Genomic DNA, 21,337 nt, shown 5'->3' on the forward strand with positions numbered 1-21,337 from the left:
CTATGTAGTGATTGAAGGCCGTCCGGGTCCAGTTGAAGAGAAAGTAGATATCAGTGCCAGCCAGGAAAGGCGACCAATCTTCAAGACGCACTTCATTCACGACATTGTCTACATTCGCTATACGTCCGACGCAGGCCATAATTCCGCCATGCATCATTCCAAGATCAATGTCAAAGATCATCGCAGAGCCATAACCGTGCACCTTGCCTCATCCAGCCCAAGAAGTTCACTAGGGAGACCAGTGCGGGATATCATCCATCCGTCCTTTTTGCCATTCTCCGTTTCCCATTCCTCACTCCTCCTGATTTGAACCGAACGCCATTGAAGCCCCATATGATAATGTTCATATGCATATCCCTCGTCCCATCCCATTATCCAGAATCGTGCAGAGCAAGCCGCCCTGTGGTTGAAGACAGGCGCAAATCATCTACAGCCTGCCATGCCTCGCCTTGAAAACCGCAACCTTATCATCATAGAACAAGATCTCCCTTAGACGCAGCCTGGCCGCTGCTTTGCTCCTCGAGGCGTCCGTGCCTTCGTCATCGGAATCTTCGTCGTCCAGGTCGACATCGTCTTCGCTCTCTGTGTCGTCTTCTTCATATTCTTCGTCATTCTCATCATCGACATCGTCCACATCATCGTCCTCGCCATCGTCATCTTCGCCATCATCGGATCCTGCTACGTCTGCAGGGTTGTGGCCGCCAGGAAGGACACCCAAATGAGACTCGTTGCGGTTGTCGTCAGAACGGTTCTCCAGAATTTCGAAGCATTTGTTCGCGATGCCCATGTAGCACAGCTCGACCTCAGGCCGCAGAGCAACGATGTCGACAATCTGAAGCGCGAGCTCACGAGGGTCGACATTGGGCCCTGAGACATGATCGGCCAAGAACGGGAGGTACAAGGAGCGCAGATGCGGTATCGAAGGGATATGCTGAAGGAAGAAATGCTGTCACAGAAAGTCAGTATCACCGGCGAATGCAAGACGTGTCTTCGACTTACCCAATCTCTGTAGTCCAAGGCGCAGCCCAACTCCTTCAGAGCGGGCATCTTTCCACTGCAGATGAATGTCAGAATCTCTCTAGAAAGCATCCAGCGGCGCCAGCGGCTCGAGTTGGTTGGCAGTCCATCAGAGCCCTTTTCAGAGCTATCGATCAGGATCTTTTTCAGGCTATTTCGATGCCGCCGCAGTGGGCCCTTGAATATGGCTTCCACGGTAACGGAGGAAGAGTAGCTGCGGGCTTCCTGGAGGAAGAGCACCTCCAGACTGTTTGGTGGTAACGTCTCCTTCAAGAAGGATATCAAAGCGGGCGAGACAGTGTTTGTGTGGACTTTCTTCAAGTTGAGGGGATACTCCAGTTCCACATCACTCGAGGACAGTGCGGCTTTGAGGCTCTTCTTCGAAGCGTTCGTGGGCAGACGGCGCGGAGTTGGGTAAGTAGGTGATTTGGCTGTGGGTGCAAATGTCCTTCGCAAAGTCTTCCAGAGCTGTTCGTGATTAGGGCAGTGCAGTAACGTGAGAGAGGTCAGTCGAGTCCAGTCGATGCCCTTCTGCAGTACAGGGACTGAGATTGGTACACGCTCAAGCTCCAGGCTCTCAAGCGTAAGCTTTTTCTCCAGTCTGTGTGGCTCGTCAGCTAGGAAGTCCACAGGCACAACTTTCTCGTCGAGAGGCTGTTCCTCCACTAGGACCTCAGGCAACACGCTTGCTACCACAGCATCCACACTATCGATAGGCAAGGGCCCGTCACTCAAGACCGCCTCTCCAGTCACTGGTGATGAAGGAGGGAACGCAAGGCTTGATTCTGGCTCATCCGCAGGTAGCTCAGCCATCACATCTCTCAGACTTGTGAGGCCGCTGGAGACGAGCGGTGGACGTTCCAATGGCTGTGCATTCTCCGATGGTGCGGGCATCTCGGCAGGCGGGCTCGTCGCTGTGGCTCTGCTCGAGTGCCTTCTATGTCGTATGCGCTCCGGAAGCACTATCCTTGGCTTTCGCATGTCGCAGACGAAGCCAGTCAAGGTGCCCAGCACACCACCAAGCCTCTTCTCACCGATTGTGAGAGATCCTGCAGTTGGGTAATCTGGATCGACCTGCTGCAGAGTCTCGCCTTCCCAGACAGTCACCCAATCCCTCGTCGCTGCGTGCCTAGCGATACCAACTCGAAGCTCTCGCAGCTTGTCGATCGACTTTCCAATGAGAACGGCCATCTCGTCTAAGTAGGCTAATTCATCGATGTCGAGTACGCTGAGGCTCTTTAGCGCAGGTAGGACGGAAAATGAAGGATGCTCGACCCGATCCAGTGCAGCCGGGTGAATCTGAGGAAGGGGCGCATTTAAGCTCGTCGTCTGCAGAGGTGGAGGCGGAACGGCAGATAGGTTGATCGGAGGGGGCGGAGGAGGTATCGGGTTGGTGGTGTCGGCGGATGTGTTGTCATGCCATCTTACCCACACCTTCTCGAGTCGACACGGTTTCCCATCGTAACGATCTCCCAGTGACGAAAGTGCAAGCCACACATCTCGCAGTATGCCCGTTGGCATGTCCCATATGAACGTCTCGAGTGCTCGCATTCGTGCCACAGCCAATGCAACCAACGTGCCCAGCATTTTGCCGCCCTCTTTCGTGATCAGATACTCTTGCACCCAATCTGAAGGTCCATTTCCAAGCGAGAACTTCCGTGTGAACTGCGCATAGTGGTTGCCTCGTCGTCGCCGGACTGTCGTCTCCGTAGCTTGCCCAATGCCGCCCACATTGAAGCGATTGCTGTTGTAAAGCTCCCTCCTCTGATTCGGCGCCTCCCCAAAGATCTCCTCTGCCATGACCAGCGTAGCCAGGCCATATGTCAACGCATCGACCCCGCTCCTAGGCTCCGCATGAGTGCTGCTGTCCGGCCACACTATGTCAAATCGCGAGTAGATGTGCGGGATCGTGAGGCTATGCAGAGCACTATGGCACAACGCCAGGCTCGTGAGATCATTGGTATGGGTAACCTCCTTCACGATGTCCTTGAGGATATCCACCGGCAAGTCCAACAACCGTAGCGGCTTCTTCTTCTCTTTCTCAATTGGTACAGCCTCCTTGCCCTTCCCTTTGAACATCCGACTCGAACGCAGCCGCGGACTCGGCAGGGTGCTGTCCGTCTCGACATGACAGTCCTCCAGGAAGCGCGTCCCGCTGCTCGGTCCACTTGGCGCCAGGCTCTTCATATCTTTGACAGCGAGCTCCGGCGACGGCGTGTTGGTGCTCGGACCTATGGGCGGCATGCTAGCGGTGGGCTTGGGGACCTGGCTGGCGGTGATTGCGAAGTGCGGACCGGATCCTCCATGCCGCGCATCCTCGTCGTACGCCGCTGGGGTCGAGACTTCGCTCGAAGGACCTGCGATTGCTGCGGAAGTCGATGTCGACGCCGCAGACGCCGTGCTGGCCTCCATGCACGCGTGAATGTGAGGAGCGTGTCGTGTAGGAGTCGGTGGTGGTGCGGTCTCGGCTTGTGTCCTCCGGTGTTCCGCGAGCTCTCGAGGGCTCAGCGCGGCATAGGAATGAGCGGTGTCGCACTGGGCAGGTGGTGTGAAGGGGTGGTGAAGGGCGTAGGGGCGGCGCGGTGAGGTTTGAGTGTCGACAGCTTGATCCACTCACGGCGCAGTGGCAGGGAGCTGATTGTTGCTAGGATCCAGATGTCTTGCTTGCTGGTACTGGTGTTGCCGGGCCGGGCGCTAGCACAACCGAAAACTCTAGTCCATCACATTTCCCCATGGAGTAGTTGCGGCAAGTCCAGCAGTATCGGTGAATGTCAATGCAGACGATAGTCACAAGTGAACATGATGATTGGCAAAGTGACAGCCAAGAACAAATACCATAGTCGGAGGCTGTACACCATACTGCACAAGATTTGAAGTCTATATGTATAGTACATCTTACAAGCCTAACCACATCACAAGCAATATGAATTTGCTAAACCGTCCATCATTTCCTTTGTCGCCATGCAACGCCTGCGACAGCAGAAGTCGAATAGTGAAGCACTCAACATATGTCGAATTCGCCTTCTTCTTTCACGCTCATCTCCCTTCGCACCCAAGCTCCGATGCTCTCAGCAGCCCTTACAGCACTGTTCAGATGCAGCTGAAAGAAGCCTTGCAATTGCGATGGCGTGAAGGTATTCTCCGGTATTTGATCGGCGAACTGAGTTGCCAACATCTTCAACTGTTCCAACGTCACGAACTCGTTCAGGAAGTCGCCACTCTCAAGGCTTCTAGCGGAGGATCGTGTTTTTTTGTGTTCTCTCACCATGTTCTGACCGAGCAAGTCGGGCGCGAACATTCGCATGAACATTTGTGCCGCTGAAGCACGGCTGATGTTGCCCATATAGACTTTGAAGTCGATTCGGCCAGGACGGACGAGCGCGCTGTCAAGCCGTTCGGGTTTGTTGGTCGTCAAGATGACAACACGACCTTCTTGAGACCCAACTCCATCGAGAACGTTGAGCAGTCCTGAGAGCGTGACAGCCGATCCATTCTCAGCATCAATGCGCTGTTCCCTTGCAGACCACACTGCATCGATGTCTTCCAGCAAAACAATGCAACGTGGTGGAATCTCTTGAAACATCTGTTCCAGCTCGCCATCGTCCTTGATGCTGGGGACTTTCACCTCGTACAGGTCCAGACCAAACTCTCCAGCAATCGCTGTTGAGAGGGATGACTTGCCGGTTCCAGGCGGTCCATAGAAAAGATAGCCTCTCCTATAAGGCATACTCCGACTTTGATACAACTTTCTCGTCCTCAAGTCCAGGTAATTCCTGATATCCGCGATCAAGTTCGTCTTGACCTCATCGTCAAAGTGCACCGTCTCAAGCTGCCGCAAGGGTTTGCGATACTTCGGCTTCCAAGAGAGTCCGTATCGATCTCGACTGTAGATGATGACATAGAACTGAGACTTACTCTCTGCATATTGTCGACAACGCTCTACAAATTCTTTGATCGGCTCGGATTGAAGGCCTAAAGAGGAGATTTTGATTTCCTCACCACCAATTCCGTCGTAACTTGGATCGCTCATGGCCGCGTTGAAGCTGTCCAGAGATCGCGAGATGGCGAACAGTCGTCCTTCGTGCCAGAACCAAGCTGATTCCCAGTGTGGGAGGTACGCCACACTTCGCTGAGATTTCTTCAGACTCGCACCCGGGTCCTGAACATCTCGACCCAACTCCGTCCGAGCAGTGTGAAATCGTAAGTTTCGTGGGTATATAACATTATCCAGGAGCCATGTCGTGACACTTCGGTTAATGGGGTCGCCGGCAGGAATCGTAATCGAGGAGATGAAAAATCGTTTCACGCAGGTCGCAGCATCATGCCAGGCTCGTTGTATATATCGACATGCCGCCGGTAAGAGACTGGCAATTGCTAGTAGCGAGCCGAAATGAGTGAGGTCCAGGTCCTGAATCTGGCGGAGGAGAATGGCCTTGAAGTGCGGCAAGTCGAAGATGGGAAGTCCTCGCTTAACCGCCGCTCCACCCGCGTGGAAGAAGGGCATATTAATACAAAAATGGAGAAAGAAAGGCTGACATGGTACTGCCAGCAACTCAGTCGATGTGGTCGAGTCTGAGATTGTGATGGAACTGAACTGAGAGAAGGGAAGGAGTTGATGCTGACAAGGTTCAGGGGATTTCGGTTGCTTCCGATGCTCATAGGTGGAGACTTTCACAAGAGCAGTCTACAACTGGTATCAAGAATCTTACGGTAATGTGAATGCGGGTTTGTTCGATCGTCAAATGTCTTGAATACAGGTTCGAATCGTCTATGCTGAGTGCAGAGCAGCTACATCGTAACGTTGCTCTCCCTTCTCGGGGCAGCAAGGAACCCCAGAGCACATGGCGTCTGCCGCTCCTCTATACGCCAGACCCGATGCTGTAGTTATACATGAACATCCTCCATGTTCTTTCCCCTCTCTGCCGTTGTGACTTGCTTACGAAGGCCCACTTGGCTGGGTGTCCACATCCATCTTCTCACCAACACCCGCCTCTCCGTCGCCAATGTCGTGCACCGTCACGTACTTGCTGATTTGCTCCTTTGTGATGACCTTCTCGTTCAGTACAGCAGTTGTACCCCTCTTGAACTTGTAGTCGCGCTGCTTCTTCTCCCTCGTATTTGGTGTCTTGAAATTCCGCAGCAAGGTGGTCTTCTCTGGGGTAATCACACAAACATCCACGTTCGAACCAGATCCCAAATCGTTCCAGATACCAGCCTCGATGGCGTCCGCGCAAAGCTTGACGGCATCGTCGCGGCTGAGGTTTGGCTTCCACTGAGTCTCGAAGACGGACATGGCAGCCAGCGAACCTGAGCCCATGGTGACGTACGGCAGCTTATCGGTGGAGCCGTGTGCGTGAACCGTGAAAAGATGGGCGCCCGTAGGGTCGCAGCCTGCTACGACGAGATACGCGCCGATGTGACCTTGGTAGCGGAAGAGGTGCTGCTTGAGCATAGTCATGACCGTAACAACGCGCGGTTTGCGGCCCGTGGAGAGCGAGTGTAGTTCGAGGTTGGAGGAGATGATGGCGGTGGTGAACTCAGTGTCGGCGGCCGTACCTGCTCCTGCACACCATATTTGAGGTGAGATGTAGTGAAGCTTCTCGCAGTTCTACCAATTCACACAGGTTAGCTTGTTGGTCTTTGACCAGATCGTGCCGTATCGATGCTCACCTTGTCCGCGACTATGGGACCGCTTGTTGCTCGGGTATCTGCTGCAATGACAACACCGCCATCGTAGAGTGCGCCGACGATGGTGGTACCGGTGGATGTGGCCTTGGGGAGAGGAACGCCTCTGGCGTGGAGAGCGACGTTTCTGTTGTGGTTGCTGAAGTCGAAGCCCGGCATGATGGGTGGTCTGTTCGAAGGTGATGTGCTCGATTCAGTTTCGGGGTGGGAGTGGTAGATGGAAGTTGTTTGGCGAGGTGGTCGTGTGTGTTGGGAGTGGACGGAGAGCTGGAGCTGTCTGATGATGCGCGGCGTTGGAGCCTTCGCTTGAGCAGCTGCTGTCACAAGCCGGCGGACAGAAGTCGTTGACTGTGGCAGCACCTATCTTGTTGCACGCCTCTCACTGATCGCAGTGAAAGACCAACCAAACATTAGGTCAAACACTGGTGAACCCTTATTGAATTGAATCGCGTTCGTTCTCATCGATGCTGCGATGTGCCGTGTTTAAAAATTGGCCATCGATCCCACGTCTTTGCCAGCACGGTCGCGTCCACATCGGAGCTGTTTCCGCTCGGCGACGCGCTGTCACGTTTAGCTTTGCATTCAAGTGAATGAATCTTTGTTGACTACAGCTGCCTGCCAGCCCTCCACCCCCTCCGACCCATCCTCTCGCCGACTCGACTTCTCCCGTAGCAGCTCAACACCTTCTACAAACGACCTGATACGCTCCCGCTCACCTTGCGAAGGCCCGTTCACGACACGAGAGCACAACAGCGCTTGGAGGTGGTAGAGACAAAGGCGCATTGCATGACGACGGCGCAAGGATGAATGCCGCCGAAGCAAATACTGGCCCGGACTTTCAAGAGACGGTGGGCGATGAGATCGGCTTTCAGGACATTGCATCGAAGGGCACAACACTGCGAGTCTCTCAGCCATGGCCCGAAGATCAACTCCCTCCCACGACTGCATCGCTGCTCAGCATAGCCTCGAACAAGGAGCTTATGGCAGTCGCAAGTCCAGATGGGCTGCATATCTCGAGAACTGAGAAGACGCGGAGGAGATATATCCCACGACCAGAGGGCAACGACAGCGTGAGACCTCTGGAACCGGAAGTCACGCTGTCGGTGCCGCGAGTCTCGCACGTCACCTTCAACTCCGACGAGAGCTGCCTCATCATCGCAGCCCAGGACGGTGGAGGACTGGCGATCTACGATACAAATCAGCTGGCCAGTGGAGCTCAACCGGCCTTCCAGATCGGGACAAACGCAACGAGCGTGCGACAACTGCTACCCAACCCAAATCCCTCTTCAGACCTGGCGTATTTCGTTGGCATTGTCCTCACTGATGGCAAGCTTCTGCTCGCCGACCTCAAGGCCCGTAGTCTGGTCAACAACGCGAATGGAGGTCTAGTGTTTCACGAGAATGTCACAGCTGCTTCCTGGTCGAAGTTGGGCAAACAGATTGTGGCTGGACTTTCTGACAGCACTGCTGTTCAGATCGATGCTCAGGGAACAGTGAAAGGGCAGATTCCGCGGCCGCCACAGTTACAGAATGTGATGCAAGAGATCAACTACGAAAACGTCCAGGCGATGCCCATTACCTCGATATCATGGTTGTCCACATACGAGTTCTTCATCGTGTACAGTCCGAGCTACGCGCAACCGGACGACATGAACCAGAACGACTCTCTTTACTTCATAGCAGCACGCGCCGCCAAAGGAGAGCCTTTGATTTTCCGCAGATTCAGCGTTGACCCAGCGCCACCATTTGGCATGTCCAGTCGGACTCCTTCGCATCAGTTTGTCCTGCGAATAAACGATTGGCACAAATCTGCCGACATTCTCATCGTCGGATCCACTGCCTCTACCGATATCAACGCGCTCGGAAGATTCAAAGAGGGAGCCAAGGACTTTCCGGCGAACGAGTTCGTGACCTGCACACCAGCAGCGGACGACAGGCGAATTCAATTACCTATGAGTGCGTCTGGCGGTGACACATCTCCACTCGGGTTGGCCATCGATTTGAGTACCAAAGAGGTCGCCCCGTTTCCGGTTCCGTCTGAAGACGATGCTATTCATCACGCTGGATTGCCCCTACCTGCCATGTATGTGCTGAATACCGACGGTATCCTCAACATCTGGTGGATTGTCTACAACGATGCCGTTCGAGATAAGCAGTTCTGCCCTGGAATTGTGCACAGATCAGGTCGGTATGCGCTGTATAGGAAGTTTGCGCCAGAGATAGAGGCTGTGCCGGCTGGCGTAGAGGGACGACACGCAGGTGCAGCAGAAAACAAAGAGTCTGATGAAACAGAGCCGCTCGGGGACTCGGCGGATCCAGTGAAGCCCGCCCCCAGTACAGGTCTCTCAAATGGTCAGTTGGGATCGGCTTTCGGATCAGTATCTGGACAGCAAACACAAGCATCCGCTGCACCTTCAGCGTTCGGGTCGAATCCCTTGTCCAAGCCAGCATCTTCGCAACAACCAGCATTCGGACAGTCTTCTTTCGGTCAAAGCAGCGCTTCGAGCACTGCGGGCTTCGGCAGCTCCAACGCACTTGGTCAGAACCCTAACCCGTGGGGTGCCCCCTCTAATGGTACAGCGAAACCAGCATTTGGCAGTTCGAATCCGCTGGGATCTAAACCCAGTCCATGGGGCACTCCTTCCACAGAATCATCAGCAAAACCAGCTTTTGGACAGAGTTCCTTCGGACAGCCGTCAACTCCAGGCCAGGTGTCTGCGTTTGGAAGGCCTTCAACACCAAGCCAGACGCCTGGTTTTGGGAAGCCTTCCATGATCGGTGGTGGAGGAACCTTTGGGCAACCGTCACAGACTGCAAGTGGCAGCGGTTTTGGTCAGGTGGGCCAGCTTGGTTCCAACAAATCGTCGCCTTTCTCAAACCCTGCAAAACCTGCCAGCGAGTCTCCCTTTGGACAGTTCAGAAAGAAGGACACCCAGCAGAATACTGCTAGCCCATTCGCTTCCACCGCCACTCCTAGCCCATTCGCATCTGTCGCTGGTGCCAGTCCATTCGCGGGATTGGGCCAGAAGAAGCCAGAACTTCCGAAGGAGACATCTATCGGTTCTACTGCAACTTTAGGATCTGGCTCAAGTGGTTTCGGTAGCTTTGGTCAACCTTCAGGTCTGGGGAGCTCTTTTGCGAGCAAGCCTGCAGTCTCGAGAGAGTCCACGATGGGTGCCACAGAAGAGCCAAAGCAGCAAGGTGGCGGCCTTACTGGGCTGGGTCCGGGAGGTTTCAGGTTAGGGTCTGGATTTCAAGGGGATGGCTCAGCGAAAGACGACCTACCGAAGCCGAAGATAAGTGACGAGATCTTTGGTTCAGGCTTTGGTGCAGCGCTGGGTGCTCCAAGTAATGAGCCCTCCACCAAAGCAGAGCCTGGTATTGAGAATCAACCCTCGCTACAGCAGATTCCAGCCGCAAAAGAAGAGACTCCAGCTCCCGAGGAGGCGCCATTGCCCCCCGACCCTTCGACATACAAGGCGCCTGCAATGCCAGATGATGCACCTCTACCGCCAGATCCGTCCACCTACAAAGCACCGAAAATGCCCGATGATCTCCCTGGTATGCCTGGATTTCAGGTTGCCAAACCAGAAGAGAAGGATGTACCCATTGCGGGAAGTCCACCTGTGGATGTGACAAACAGTCAAACCTTCTCACCAGCACAGGGTTCTGAGGCAGGTGGGCCGTCGGAAGGAGACGGGCCTACCGATGACGACGAGGATGAGTGGGAGGAGGAGGAAGAAGAGGAGGAGGAGGAGAAGGAGGAGGAGGAGGAGGAGGAGGAGGAAGAGGAAGAGGAGGAAGAGGAAGAGGAGGAAGAGGAACAACTCCCCAAAGTCACGGAGACAGGGACGATTGAAGACCCAGTCGGGCACGAATCGTTCATGAAACGCGTGGAGCTGCCGCCGAATTTGAACTCACCTACGTCTCCCCAACCGGCGAAGGAGGCATCCCGAACACCATCATCAGATAACAAGACCGACTGGAGCAGTTATACGCCTGCTGGACTTCCCAAGGGCCCTGTCTTTGCACCGCCCGCAAGCAGAACGCAGCAAAGCCCTCGCTCGCCCACTCCACAGCGAGCCGTCACGAGTCCCGTGAGGGGCCCTGGAATACCAGTGAAATCTTTGCCTTCACAAATCAAGACCAGCGCAGTGCCGCCGGCGAAGCCAGTCCAACGACCTGCCGCGCCGCCAAAAGCACGAGAGCCGACGGCGGGCGAATTGGAAGACGAAGCAATTGCCCGCGTGGAGGCGCTGCTTGCTGCTCCAATTGAACCCTCGAAAGACTTCCCATCCTTCTACACTCACACGGACTACACGGGCGCGGTCGAGCATGCCGGAATCGGAGGACAAATTGAACGAGTGTTCCGCGACGTCAATTCTATGATTCACACTGTCGGGCTCAACGGACGCTCTCTCGCCTCGTTTTTGGAAGGTCAAGAATTTCTCAAGAAGCCCGGCGAGCGAACCGTCGAAGATCTCGACGACTCTGATGCATGGTGCCTTGGCGATTTGCCAGATCTATCCAAATTGCTGGAGAACATCGGAAAGCAGCTGGAAGATGGCAAACTGGAGGATGTGCGCAACAAGCTTGAAGACATTTCAGAGGAGCAGAAAGAGGCGCCCAAGCTCAAGGCAAAGACAACGGAGATGCGAAAACAGATCCAGTCGCACACGGACCCGGCGCAGCGGGCTATGCGAGACGCAGCTCCACTGTCTGCAGAGACGCAAGCCCAACAGGCCGAGCTGCGGCAAGGTGTTCAGAGAGTTCAGACTTTGCTGAGTGAAGCCGAACAGAAGATGAGCATGCTGCGTGCTGATCTCGCCTCACTTTCCAGCAAGGATGGTCAGAAGAATGGCGCACCCGTCCCTACAGTCGAAGCAGTCACCAACACCATCTTGAAGATGACTGCCATGGTCCAGCAAAAGTCTGCCGACATCGACCTACTCGAAGCACAAATCAAGCGCTTTCCCAACGGCATCGCATCCCTTCGACTAGACGACGACTACGAAGACGACCTCGCCTCCCGTCTCGCAGGCAACCGGCTCCTCACCAACCGCAGCAGCCCAGCAGCGACACCACTCCGTCGACCTAGAATGGCTGCAAATGGCGACCCACTCGGCATGAGCGGCATGTTTGGCATGAGCAAATTCCAGACTCCACCAAGCAACCGTAGGAGCCTGCGCTTCACGCCAGAGGCAAGCGGTCTAGGCCGGAGCACGGGATCGTTGGGTGCGAGTGCGAGGAAGAAGATGAGCGAAGTCACGACTGAGGAGGTGGATATGTATCAGTCGAGGGTGCAGAGACGAGCGAAGGTGCTCGGGGCGCTGAAGTCGAAGGTCGAGCGGAAGGGGCCGAAGGTCGTTAGGGTCGAATAGAAGGAGACCTTGAAAGGCTTTGTAGGATAGATGAGATGAGTGTAATGATTGGTCGCATTTGAGCGCTCAGCGAGGGTACGTGTATAAAAGCGGACTTGAGTTCGCCTTGGGCATGTAAGACTTGCATCGTTTGCATTCCTTTCGAATGACCAGGTGAAGACATCCGTGAACAACCCAGTTAACATAATCGTACACTCAGCACATTGAGATATCAGGACACAACATCTGATACCTCCCCTTTCCCCATCCCTTACTGTACTGTACCCCTTTCAAACCTCCGCCCGCAACCCCGTCAAATCCCTCCTCGTCTTCCTCCTCTCACGCGATCTAATCCCCGGCATCCTGCCCTCCGGCACATCCCTCAAAACCACCCTATGCAAAACATCCCTATCATCACGATACTGCAATTCCGCCTCAGCAGGCTGGCTAGGCGGTTCGTGGCTGATTTGGATGTTTTGTCCTCCATTTCCACCATGAATGTGGCTTTGATGCACAAGGGCCGTTGCGCCAGACGATGAATCTGGATGGTGACGTGAAAGGACCTCCGCCGCCGACGATGGATTATGCGTTTCAGTGACTGTCCCCGGCCCTCCCATCTCGCGTTGGACACGACCATCGACTTCGCCTTGTGCGAGGGCCGTCTCACAGTCCGCAAGGTCGGTGCGCGAGTTCCCGGATTCGAGGTCGGACTTGGGCGATTTCTCGTCGTGGGAGCCGATCAGGGTGTCGTCGGCGGTTGTTGGGGGGATTTGGGATTGTTTGGCGACGTAGCCGGTGGACGTCGAGAGGGATTCGCCGTGGGACCAGCGCCAGAGGCGTTGGAGGAGGCCGGCTGTTGCGGGCTGGGAGGGTGTGAGTATCTGTGTTGATGAAGGTGGTGGCAAGGGGGTGGACACGTACCATGCATGTTGCTACGATGCTGAAGTTGATCTCGATGATGCTCCACATGGAGATGGTTTGGTAGACCCAGGTGGCGTTCTGTTTCGTGTGGAAGCTGTTCACTTGATCAGTATTGCTTGTAGCAGGTCGGGGTTGAATGTATGGCCCACCGGACGAGGTACTGCAGTCTCACGATGGCAATGATCGTGACAACGAACCCCACAAGGAAAACGGCGCACACGCCAACTTTCTTCTGCCATGTGATGTTCAATTTGAGCAGGCTGTGGATCTGGACGACGTTAGCTCATCCCACACGATGAGACCAGCAGGGCGTTCTTACTGGCAGGAAGAAGATGAGCACATCGTAAGAGACGCTGACGGCACCGTAGGAGTACGTCAAGGCGGGCAAATTGATGCATATGCCCTTTTCGCCCTGGATGTAGTTCCAAGTGCTCGAGACAGGGACGCACTGTTCAATCCGTTAGCTAGGAGCTTCTTCTAGTTGGACATAGGACTTGCCTGGAATATCAGACCGAGGTCGAACGCAATGATGGAAAGGATGAGAACCGCAATGATGATCCAGCTCGTGATGCGGAAGGGTGGGGTGATTCTATCGGCCGACCATACACCTATAAACACGATATCAGCATAGAGGCAGCGTAACAGACCAGCCAGATTTCAACATACGAAGATACAACAGGACCACGGCGATCTTGGTCGTCATGATGATAGTGTTGTAAAGGATCTCACTGATATAAGTCCACTGTGAGGCAACAAGCCAATGTCAGCATCGTTCACGAAGTCGTCGACATTGAAGGATTGACTTACCAGCATGTACCGACTGATCTGCTCAGGAGTCAACCTCCACTCATCAAGTCCAGACCCATTCACAAGAGTCAATTCCGTAGCAACAGCCACAACGACAGCCATGCCGTACGTAAAGATCATAACATGATCATCCCAAGAGAAGCCACTGCCTTGCAATGCCGGCATGCGAGAAAACATGCGTAAAGCGAAGAACAGCGTAGCAACGGCAAACGTTGTCCAAAGTACCCCTCGATGGAGCGGCTGTCTTGTGCGGTAGGGATAGTTGCATGTATGAGCTTGGTATCTTGCCCCTTCGAGTTGGTCTGCGGGCATCATGCAGCTGGATTGGATGCATGCTGTGTAGGTCGCGGTTATGTTGCCTCGCGTGCAGAAGCAGGTTGTATCCGATGGTTTGCAGTCATTGCTTGTGGTAACCTTTGCGCTCGATCAGTACAAAAGTGAGTGTTGTTCGAAGAGGTGAGGGCTCACGGAGTCCACGCAGTTGGCAACGCACTGAGGCAAGGCTCTGTACTCTGTCCGATTGAAGTCTCGACGAGATAGTGTCTCAGCGGTGGACTCTTTGATAGGACTTAGTAGGGTGGCAGGAGCCAGGACTGGCAGTGAAAGAGCCCAAAGAGCGTGCTTCATCCTGAACGACAGCGCATGTAGCAAATCCACGAGTGCTGCTTTCTGCGCTCAGACCGGCCGAGGATGCCTGAAAGCAGATACGAGTTGAGCTATGTATTCACCGCGTTACAGCATAAGTCGTAGGGTCTGCTCCTCCTACGTATGTGATATGGCACACATACGGAGCAGTGTCAATCGTCCACTGCTCAGCAAGCCTGACGGCTTGCATGGAGTATGAGACGCTGGGGCAGTTTATCTAGTCAGACTTTGAACTCTCCTGGACATGCGGCTTGAACATTAGGACTTGTTGCGCTGGTGAGGCGTGGAGATCGATGGTTCCTGTTGCAGTGCGGTGCCGCCCTTCATACCGCGCCGTAACGACCGTGACAGAATCGACGAAGCAGTGAACGAGGGATGTGTCGATGTCCGTGCAGTTTGCACACGTAGGGTACCTGACTCGAGGAACTATGATGGACCGGGATATCGGTTCCAAGTCGTGTCAGTCCAACATTCGTTCGACGTATCGGAGGGAGAGATCAACAGAATCGTGTGCCTCTTGGTGTACATAATGCAGAGCGCTCGACTCGGACCGCCGTCTTGGTTGTCCCGTGAGAACGGGCGCGACCATGGAACGGAAAAGCTGCGGTTCACTGCTCCAGGCACGACTGCAATCGGCTGGATGGGAAGCAAATCGGTTGCATTGCGTGATCGTGTGGAGGCTGATTGCGGGATGATCGAGACGATCACGTTGATTAATGCAATGACTTACAGCGGTGGCACATTGTACTGACGCTAGCTTCCACACCAGCTTGAGCCTTTAGCTGGATGAGACTCTCATGAGTCTACCCTCGGTGTTCTGCTCAAAGTGATATATTGCATCCCCGTTACTCCTAAGCCATCTAAGCAGCTTGGGTGCGATTAGCAGCACGGTCGCTTGTGAGAAGTCGGAAAGAGGGCAATTGCATATCTTCCACTTCGAGCGGACCGAAGAGGGTAGTCCTTGGAAAGGGGAATGGGCAACGTGAGAAAGTCCACGGGTTGCAGTACTCGATCTCATGCCGATCCAAAGTTGAGGCTGAGCTCTCAAACAAGGCGATGTCTTGATGCTGATGAAGACTTCGGTTCTAGGTGAAGCATACCTTCAAAGATTCTGTACATCACCATCGCAGGCGCCGCGGTGCATATTTCTTGCGTCGAATGTTGTTGGCTTACGGCTCCGCCATGGTATCCTCGATCATTCGATCTTGTCACAGACTCCCATGCCCTTCTCTGAATAGCTTGCGAGCCATGCCAGCCGGCCCTCAACTCTGGGAATTACTCGCCAATGCCAGGAAACCTCCTCTTCGCGAGTCGCCAATCACGCATCGATCTGTCTCACGGAGAGGAGGTTGGACGGAGGGGGCGTCGAACATGTGGTGTCTTGTCGTTTCATGCATGAATACAGCGCTGTCGACGATATCGTGCTCGCATTTTGAGATTTCTTTGCGTGCTCGAAGAGTAGAAGAGATGTCGTCCACGCGTGCTTGATGCTAGCCTTCAAAGGGAAGGCAAGGACGACGGCAAACACCGGTCTTATCTCGCACGTGACCTCGCAACCGTTTCCATCATCTTATCTTCGCGTCCAACTTCACCTCCTTGATACACATGTCTCGCTCCAATGCTACGGCAATGATCAGACCAGGCTGTTGATATTTGGTGGGTGTCATGGGAGTATGAGTACTGCTTGAAGTGCAGCCTCCAGCCACCGCTCCCGATACAGCTCCCAAAGGAATCAGGATCAAGAAAGACGTCACACAGGCAACGAAATATTGTAGAAGGTAACTGATTTTCATGCTCTTTTCTTTCCATCTATATCTACAAGATGACCGTCATTGAGGTCAAGGTGTACTTCGACAACATCTGTGCTTGGGTGAGTCTTCCAGATCAGAGGCAATGACTTTTGCTGAGCTTCTCCAGTGCTACATCGGGCATCGCACTCTTTTCCAGGCCATCGCTCTCTTCCAGAAGACATACCCAGGTGCATCGTCCGACAACTTCAGGGTCTCCTTCTCCCCGTTCTACCGTGACCGAACGCTCCCGGACGAGGCCGTGCCACTCGAAAGTCGACTTGTCTCGTCCTTGGGGGAGGACAAGCTCGGGGATGTGAAGACCCGTGTTGACCGAATCGGACGCGCCAATGGTATCAGAATCAACTTGCAGAGCCTCATTGGAAGTACACGAAGCTCACAGCGCCTGGTGCTCCATGCAGCAAGAGTTGGCGGACTGTCCACGCAGAAGGACCTCATCGAACAAATCTATTTCCGCTGGTTCGAAATCGGCGGCGACATCACGTCTCATACTTTCCTGCTCGAATGTGCAGAAGCAGCGGGATTGGATGCCTCGGAAGCAGCAAATGTACTGAAGACCGGCAAGTATGGCAGCGAAGTCGACGAGCTGGATGTCCACGCGAGGAATGATGGTATTGCCTGCGTGCCAACCTTCATCGTCCATGGAATCAAGATCGAGGGCGCCGAGGATGCAGCCACTTTCTATGAAGCTTTCGTCAAGACCAAAGAGAAGGAGGCATCTGACGTCCCCGCTCCAACAACATGAGCAGGTGACTTATTACAACAGCATGCTCATGATGAGACGACCGATTTTCAGTATGCCACTGCCACGGTATCGGCATTCGAAAACAGCAAAGGTTTCCAGCTGCGTCTTGAACGCCAGCATTTTGCCTTCACCGGCGTCCGACTCCGAATTCTCCACATCGCGCTGGAAGCCGCCACTTCGGACAGCACCAAAATTGTGAAAAAGTCCTGTGCTTGGACCAATACCTGACGTAACAGATAAATATGCTTACCAGCAATGGTGCGAGATCGGCATGCGTCAGTCGCCGTGAGGAGAACAAAACCAAGTGTCTACGTATAGATCGTGGTTTCCTGGACTTTTGCATCACTGTCCATCGCCACCATGTCAGATTCGAGCCGCGAGATTTCGAAAGAGCCCTACCGCGAAGATGCTGAACCTACGCAACGACGTACTAGCCGATATGGCGACGACTGGAATCTCAAGGCGGATCCGTTCGGCGACGAATCCAACGCGCAAGTCAAATATCGGACTTTGACTTGGTGGCAGACATCTCTGTTGATGATTGCTGAGACGGTGTCCCTCGGCATCCTCTCTTTGCCCTCAGTGATGGCTGCGATTGGCATGGTACCAGGCGTTATTCTGCTGGTAACTCTTGGCGCAGCCGCTTCATACACTGGCTATGTCTACGGGCAATTCAAGGCAGCATATCCGCACGTTGCAAATATGGCAGATGCAGGAGAGGTGCTCATGGGCGCCTTTGGCAGGGAGTTTGTCGGAACTGCGCAGGTACGTATGATCGAATCCGATTTTGATGGAAATTATGGCTAACATAGCGTTTTCAGATCATCTTGTTGGTGAGTGATGCAAGAATCCAGCATCTGGCAACATGAAAGACTTATCCTTTCGAACAGATCTTCATCTTGGGCAGCCATCTACTGACCTTTACAATCGCATTCAACGCCATTACTGGTCATGCGACTTGCACCATCGTCTGGGGTGTAGTTGGGCTGTGTGCGTTCTTCATCTTGTCTCTGCCAAGAACATTGAAGAAGGTGTCGTACATGTCCATAGCATGTAAGTCCGAAATCTCCATAACGATGCAGAATAAGCTGACATCTCCAGCCTTCATCTCGATAGTTGGTGCCGTCTTCATTACACTTATCGCCGTGGCGATCGAGAAACCCGGACGCAGAGTTGATGCCACTGTCACCACTGATTTCGCGTCAGCCTTCTCGAGTGCGATGAACATCTGCTTTGCATACGCAGGCCACATGGCTTTCTTCAGCTTCATCAGCGAGATGAAGAAGCCAGAAGACTTTCCCAAAGCGCTGGCTGGTCTGCAAATCAGCGATATCAGTCTCTACATTATAACGGCGGTAGTTATCTACACGTATGCCGGTCCAGACGTGGCCTCGCCTGCATTGGGTTCAACGACGCCAGTGGTTAAGAAGGTGGCGTATGGTATTGCATTGCCAACAGTGAGTCCCGTGCCCAGCTCCTTTCGAGATCGCCCTGGCTGACAAGAGATCAGATTGTGATTGCTGGTGTCATCTATGCAAATGTGGCAGCGAAGCAAATCTACGTTCGACTCTTTCGAGGGACCAGACACATCCACGAGTCGACTTGGCTGTCGGTCGGAACGTGGATAGGAATCGTTCTCACGCTCTGGATCATCGGCTGGATCATCGCGGAGAGTATCCCAGTTTTCAACGACCTCAACTCTCTGATTGTGGCACTCTTCGTTTCGTGGTTCACCTATGGCTTGCCTGGTAAGTCACACTTCCTCCCTCCCCGACCGTCTTTCGCCCACTAACTTGCAATAGGCGTGTTCTGGCTGTTCATCAACTACGGCCAATCGTTCAAGAACTGGAAGAAGGCCAGCTTAACAATCATCAACATGTTCTTAGTCGTGCTCGGCGCTGCCATCTGTGGCATTGGTCTCTACGCCACAGGAACAGCGATCAATGCTGATGCTGGCAGCGGAGCCTCTTGGAGCTGTGCAGATAACTCATGACGACGATATGATATGTATGTTGGATTGATAGATACTGCATTACTAGCTTAGGGAACGACTCGAGCAACACAGGCTCGCACCTCTATTCACAAACCCTTCGGTGCCGACATAGAAAACCGCTAAGTAGGTTCTCAGAGTGGAGAGATCATCGCCTCTACGCATTGCCTCGAAGAAGCTTGTCGGTGGTTCTTGCCCACGCGAACATCAAGAAGCCGAGGAGCTTCCAATGGGCCTGATGGCCACCAAGATCAAACCCATTGACCTGCAGATGACTAGTGGGTTGGAGGCCTCTCGGTCTCGGACATCTCGTATCACTTCGTATGGACCGCTCTTATACATACGATGAACCCTGCACCGGAAAGTCGACTGCTCTACCTCTCCTGATCGGTCTCGTCCACGTCCTCTCATCGCTCGCTCAGCATGGCTCAACACGATACTCTCGAACGGCTTCTTCCACAGAGCCTCGCCAATGCACAACGCGAGGTCTTCTGGGCAGCATTACTGGTCCTCGTTGCTTCTCTTTGGATCGCCACGTCGTTCACAAAACAAGTTTCGTTGTTTCCATCGATCAACGAGGGCAAGTCGCCATGGACGAACCTGAAAGCTAGAGCACATTACGTGAAGAATGCGAGGCAGCTGTTGGCGGATGGCTTTCGCAAGGTATGCCGCATGAGATTCGAAGGGGATCTGTCTACTGATTGAAGGTTGCCAGTTCGCTGGGCCGTTCACGGTGTTGACCGATGGCGGGAGAGTGATAATGCTGCCTCCCGATATGATCGAGCATGTCAATGCTCATGAGACTCTGAGCTTTAAACAGTATACGCGAGAGGTATGTCAACTTATCTTCATGAAAAGCAGTCGATGTGTTGTTGCTAACAAGATGTTCAGTACATGCTCGCCGACTATGAGACCTTTCGAACGTTCAAAAGTCCACCGGAGGGCATGTTCGAAGAGGCTGTCATGAAGGGGCTGACTAGGAGCTTGCGTAAGGAGGCCTGGCACATTGAAATGGAGATCTAGGTAGTTGACGATACTGTACAGCCAAGTTCACGAAAGCCTTGTCAAACGAAATGACCGATTGCCTGAACGATAGCTGGAACAAGCTTGACGATGGTGAGTCGTTGACTTCAGACGTCTAATGTTCCTTACTGAGCGTGAACAGGCTGGCACGAAATCAACCCAAGAAACGACGTCCTCGACTGGGTCGCCAGACTCTCCTCACGAATTTTCCTCCCAGGCTCCTTTGCAGAAAACAAGGAATGGCTACGCATCTCAATCGATTTCACAACGAACTGCTTCATCGCCATCACCATATGCAGATTCGTCCCCTGGCCGTTGCGATGGACGGCAGAGAGGCTCTTACCACTCTGCCGTAAAGTGCGTGCCGACTACCGCGCTGCGGCTCGTACGCTGCAGCCTGTCTTAGACGAACGACATAAGGAGATTGCGGCTGCTGAGCGAGAAGGCAGGAAGCCACAGCTACCTGACGACTCGATTGAGTGGTTCCGAAATGCATCCCATGGGCGTTGTTATAATGAGGTCGATATCCAGATGGGTTTGGCGGTTGCTGCTATCCACACGACGAGCGATCTGCTGGTGCAGGCTTTGTTGAACCTTGGAGCACATCCTGAGCTATTACAGCCGCTACGAGAGGAGGCGATATCTGTGTTGACACAACATAGATTGCAGAAGACCGCGTTGTACGAGCTTCGTCTACTGGAAAGCTTCTTCAAGGAGACGCAGCGGTTGAAGCCGATCAATATGGGTAAGCCATCAAATCCACATAATCTGAATCGTCTTGTTAATGTGTACGATAGCCACTATGCACCGCACAGCAACAGCAGACGTCGAGCTATCAAACGGCATCAAGATTGCTCGGGGCCAGCATACAGCCATCTCGTCTCACCAGATGTGGTCAAACGAGCACTATGATGACCCTGATGAGTTCGATGCTTTCCGCTTCGTCAAGCGAAGACAGACGCCTGGCTTGGAGCATCGCAGTCATCTCGTGGCCACATCTCCTGAACATCTCGGCTTCTCACATGGCAAGCACGCCTGTCCTGGAAGGTAAGCAAGCTCGGCACTGAATATCACTTGAAGTCACTGACGTGAGGATAGATTCTTCGCTGCGAATGAGGTCAAGATTTCCATGTTACACCTTATCTTGAAGTACGATTTCGAACTCAAAGATATTGGCATGGCGAAGTGGATGGAGTTCGGAACGAATATGGTCGCCAATCCCAAGGCTAAGATCTGGTTGAGGAAGAGGCAGCCGGAGATTGATTTGGAGGCACTTGCGAGCGAGACGTAGATTACGTTAAGCTCATACTGCAGTCTTTTGAACACAGACCTTTCA

The 21,337-nt window shown here is 53.7% G+C and overlaps 8 protein-coding genes across 8 annotated transcripts; 4 read left to right on the forward strand and 4 right to left on the reverse strand.

Annotated features, from left to right (window-relative positions):
- Positions 1-427: 427 nt before the first annotated feature.
- Positions 428-3,429, reverse strand: M409DRAFT_64665 (uncharacterized protein; the record flags this gene model as incomplete). Its single annotated transcript, XM_033816173.1, has 2 exons — positions 428-946; positions 1,000-3,429. The coding sequence occupies 2 exons, from the start codon at positions 3,427-3,429 to the stop codon at positions 428-430; spliced, it is 2,949 nt and encodes a 982-aa protein (XP_033670465.1).
- A 589-nt stretch (positions 3,430-4,018) lies between these two features.
- M409DRAFT_19989 (uncharacterized protein) lies at positions 4,019-5,521 on the reverse strand (the record flags this gene model as incomplete). Its single annotated transcript, XM_033805180.1, has 1 exon — positions 4,019-5,521. One exon carries the CDS (start codon positions 5,519-5,521, stop codon positions 4,019-4,021), a length of 1,503 nt encoding a protein of 500 aa, XP_033670466.1.
- A 432-nt stretch (positions 5,522-5,953) lies between these two features.
- M409DRAFT_19990 (uncharacterized protein) lies at positions 5,954-6,861 on the reverse strand (the record flags this gene model as incomplete). The annotated part of the gene is made up of 2 exons (XM_033805181.1): positions 5,954-6,625; positions 6,688-6,861. 2 exons carry the CDS (start codon positions 6,859-6,861, stop codon positions 5,954-5,956), a joined length of 846 nt encoding a protein of 281 aa, XP_033670467.1.
- A 644-nt stretch (positions 6,862-7,505) lies between these two features.
- On the forward strand, positions 7,506-12,083 carry M409DRAFT_64668 (uncharacterized protein; the record flags this gene model as incomplete). Its single annotated transcript, XM_033816174.1, has 2 exons — positions 7,506-9,713; positions 9,753-12,083. 2 exons carry the CDS (start codon positions 7,506-7,508, stop codon positions 12,081-12,083), a joined length of 4,539 nt encoding a protein of 1,512 aa, XP_033670468.1.
- Positions 12,084-12,352: 269 nt separating this feature from the next.
- Positions 12,353-14,417, reverse strand: M409DRAFT_52112 (uncharacterized protein; the record flags this gene model as incomplete). The annotated part of the gene is made up of 7 exons (XM_033811994.1): positions 12,353-12,925; positions 12,984-13,077; positions 13,133-13,251; positions 13,303-13,431; positions 13,496-13,591; positions 13,791-14,204; positions 14,259-14,417. 7 exons carry the CDS (start codon positions 14,415-14,417, stop codon positions 12,353-12,355), a joined length of 1,584 nt encoding a protein of 527 aa, XP_033670469.1.
- Positions 14,418-16,257: 1,840 nt separating this feature from the next.
- M409DRAFT_19993 (uncharacterized protein) lies at positions 16,258-16,988 on the forward strand (the record flags this gene model as incomplete). The annotated part of the gene is made up of 2 exons (XM_033805182.1): positions 16,258-16,305; positions 16,353-16,988. The coding sequence occupies 2 exons, from the start codon at positions 16,258-16,260 to the stop codon at positions 16,986-16,988; spliced, it is 684 nt and encodes a 227-aa protein (XP_033670470.1).
- Positions 16,989-17,348: 360 nt separating this feature from the next.
- Positions 17,349-18,981, forward strand: M409DRAFT_64669 (uncharacterized protein; the record flags this gene model as incomplete). The annotated part of the gene is made up of 5 exons (XM_033816175.1): positions 17,349-17,753; positions 17,879-18,041; positions 18,090-18,445; positions 18,499-18,736; positions 18,791-18,981. The coding sequence occupies 5 exons, from the start codon at positions 17,349-17,351 to the stop codon at positions 18,979-18,981; spliced, it is 1,353 nt and encodes a 450-aa protein (XP_033670471.1).
- Positions 18,982-19,401: 420 nt separating this feature from the next.
- M409DRAFT_64670 (uncharacterized protein) lies at positions 19,402-21,292 on the forward strand (the record flags this gene model as incomplete). Its single annotated transcript, XM_033816176.1, has 7 exons — positions 19,402-19,641; positions 19,694-19,810; positions 19,870-19,966; positions 20,023-20,094; positions 20,144-20,746; positions 20,799-21,048; positions 21,100-21,292. 7 exons carry the CDS (start codon positions 19,402-19,404, stop codon positions 21,290-21,292), a joined length of 1,572 nt encoding a protein of 523 aa, XP_033670472.1.
- Positions 21,293-21,337: the final 45 nt, after the last annotated feature.

Source organism: Zasmidium cellare, assembly GCF_010093935.1.
Source record: "Zasmidium cellare ATCC 36951 unplaced genomic scaffold M409scaffold_9, whole genome shotgun sequence".
Classification (NCBI taxonomy): Eukaryota; Fungi; Ascomycota; class Dothideomycetes; order Mycosphaerellales; family Mycosphaerellaceae; genus Zasmidium; species Zasmidium cellare.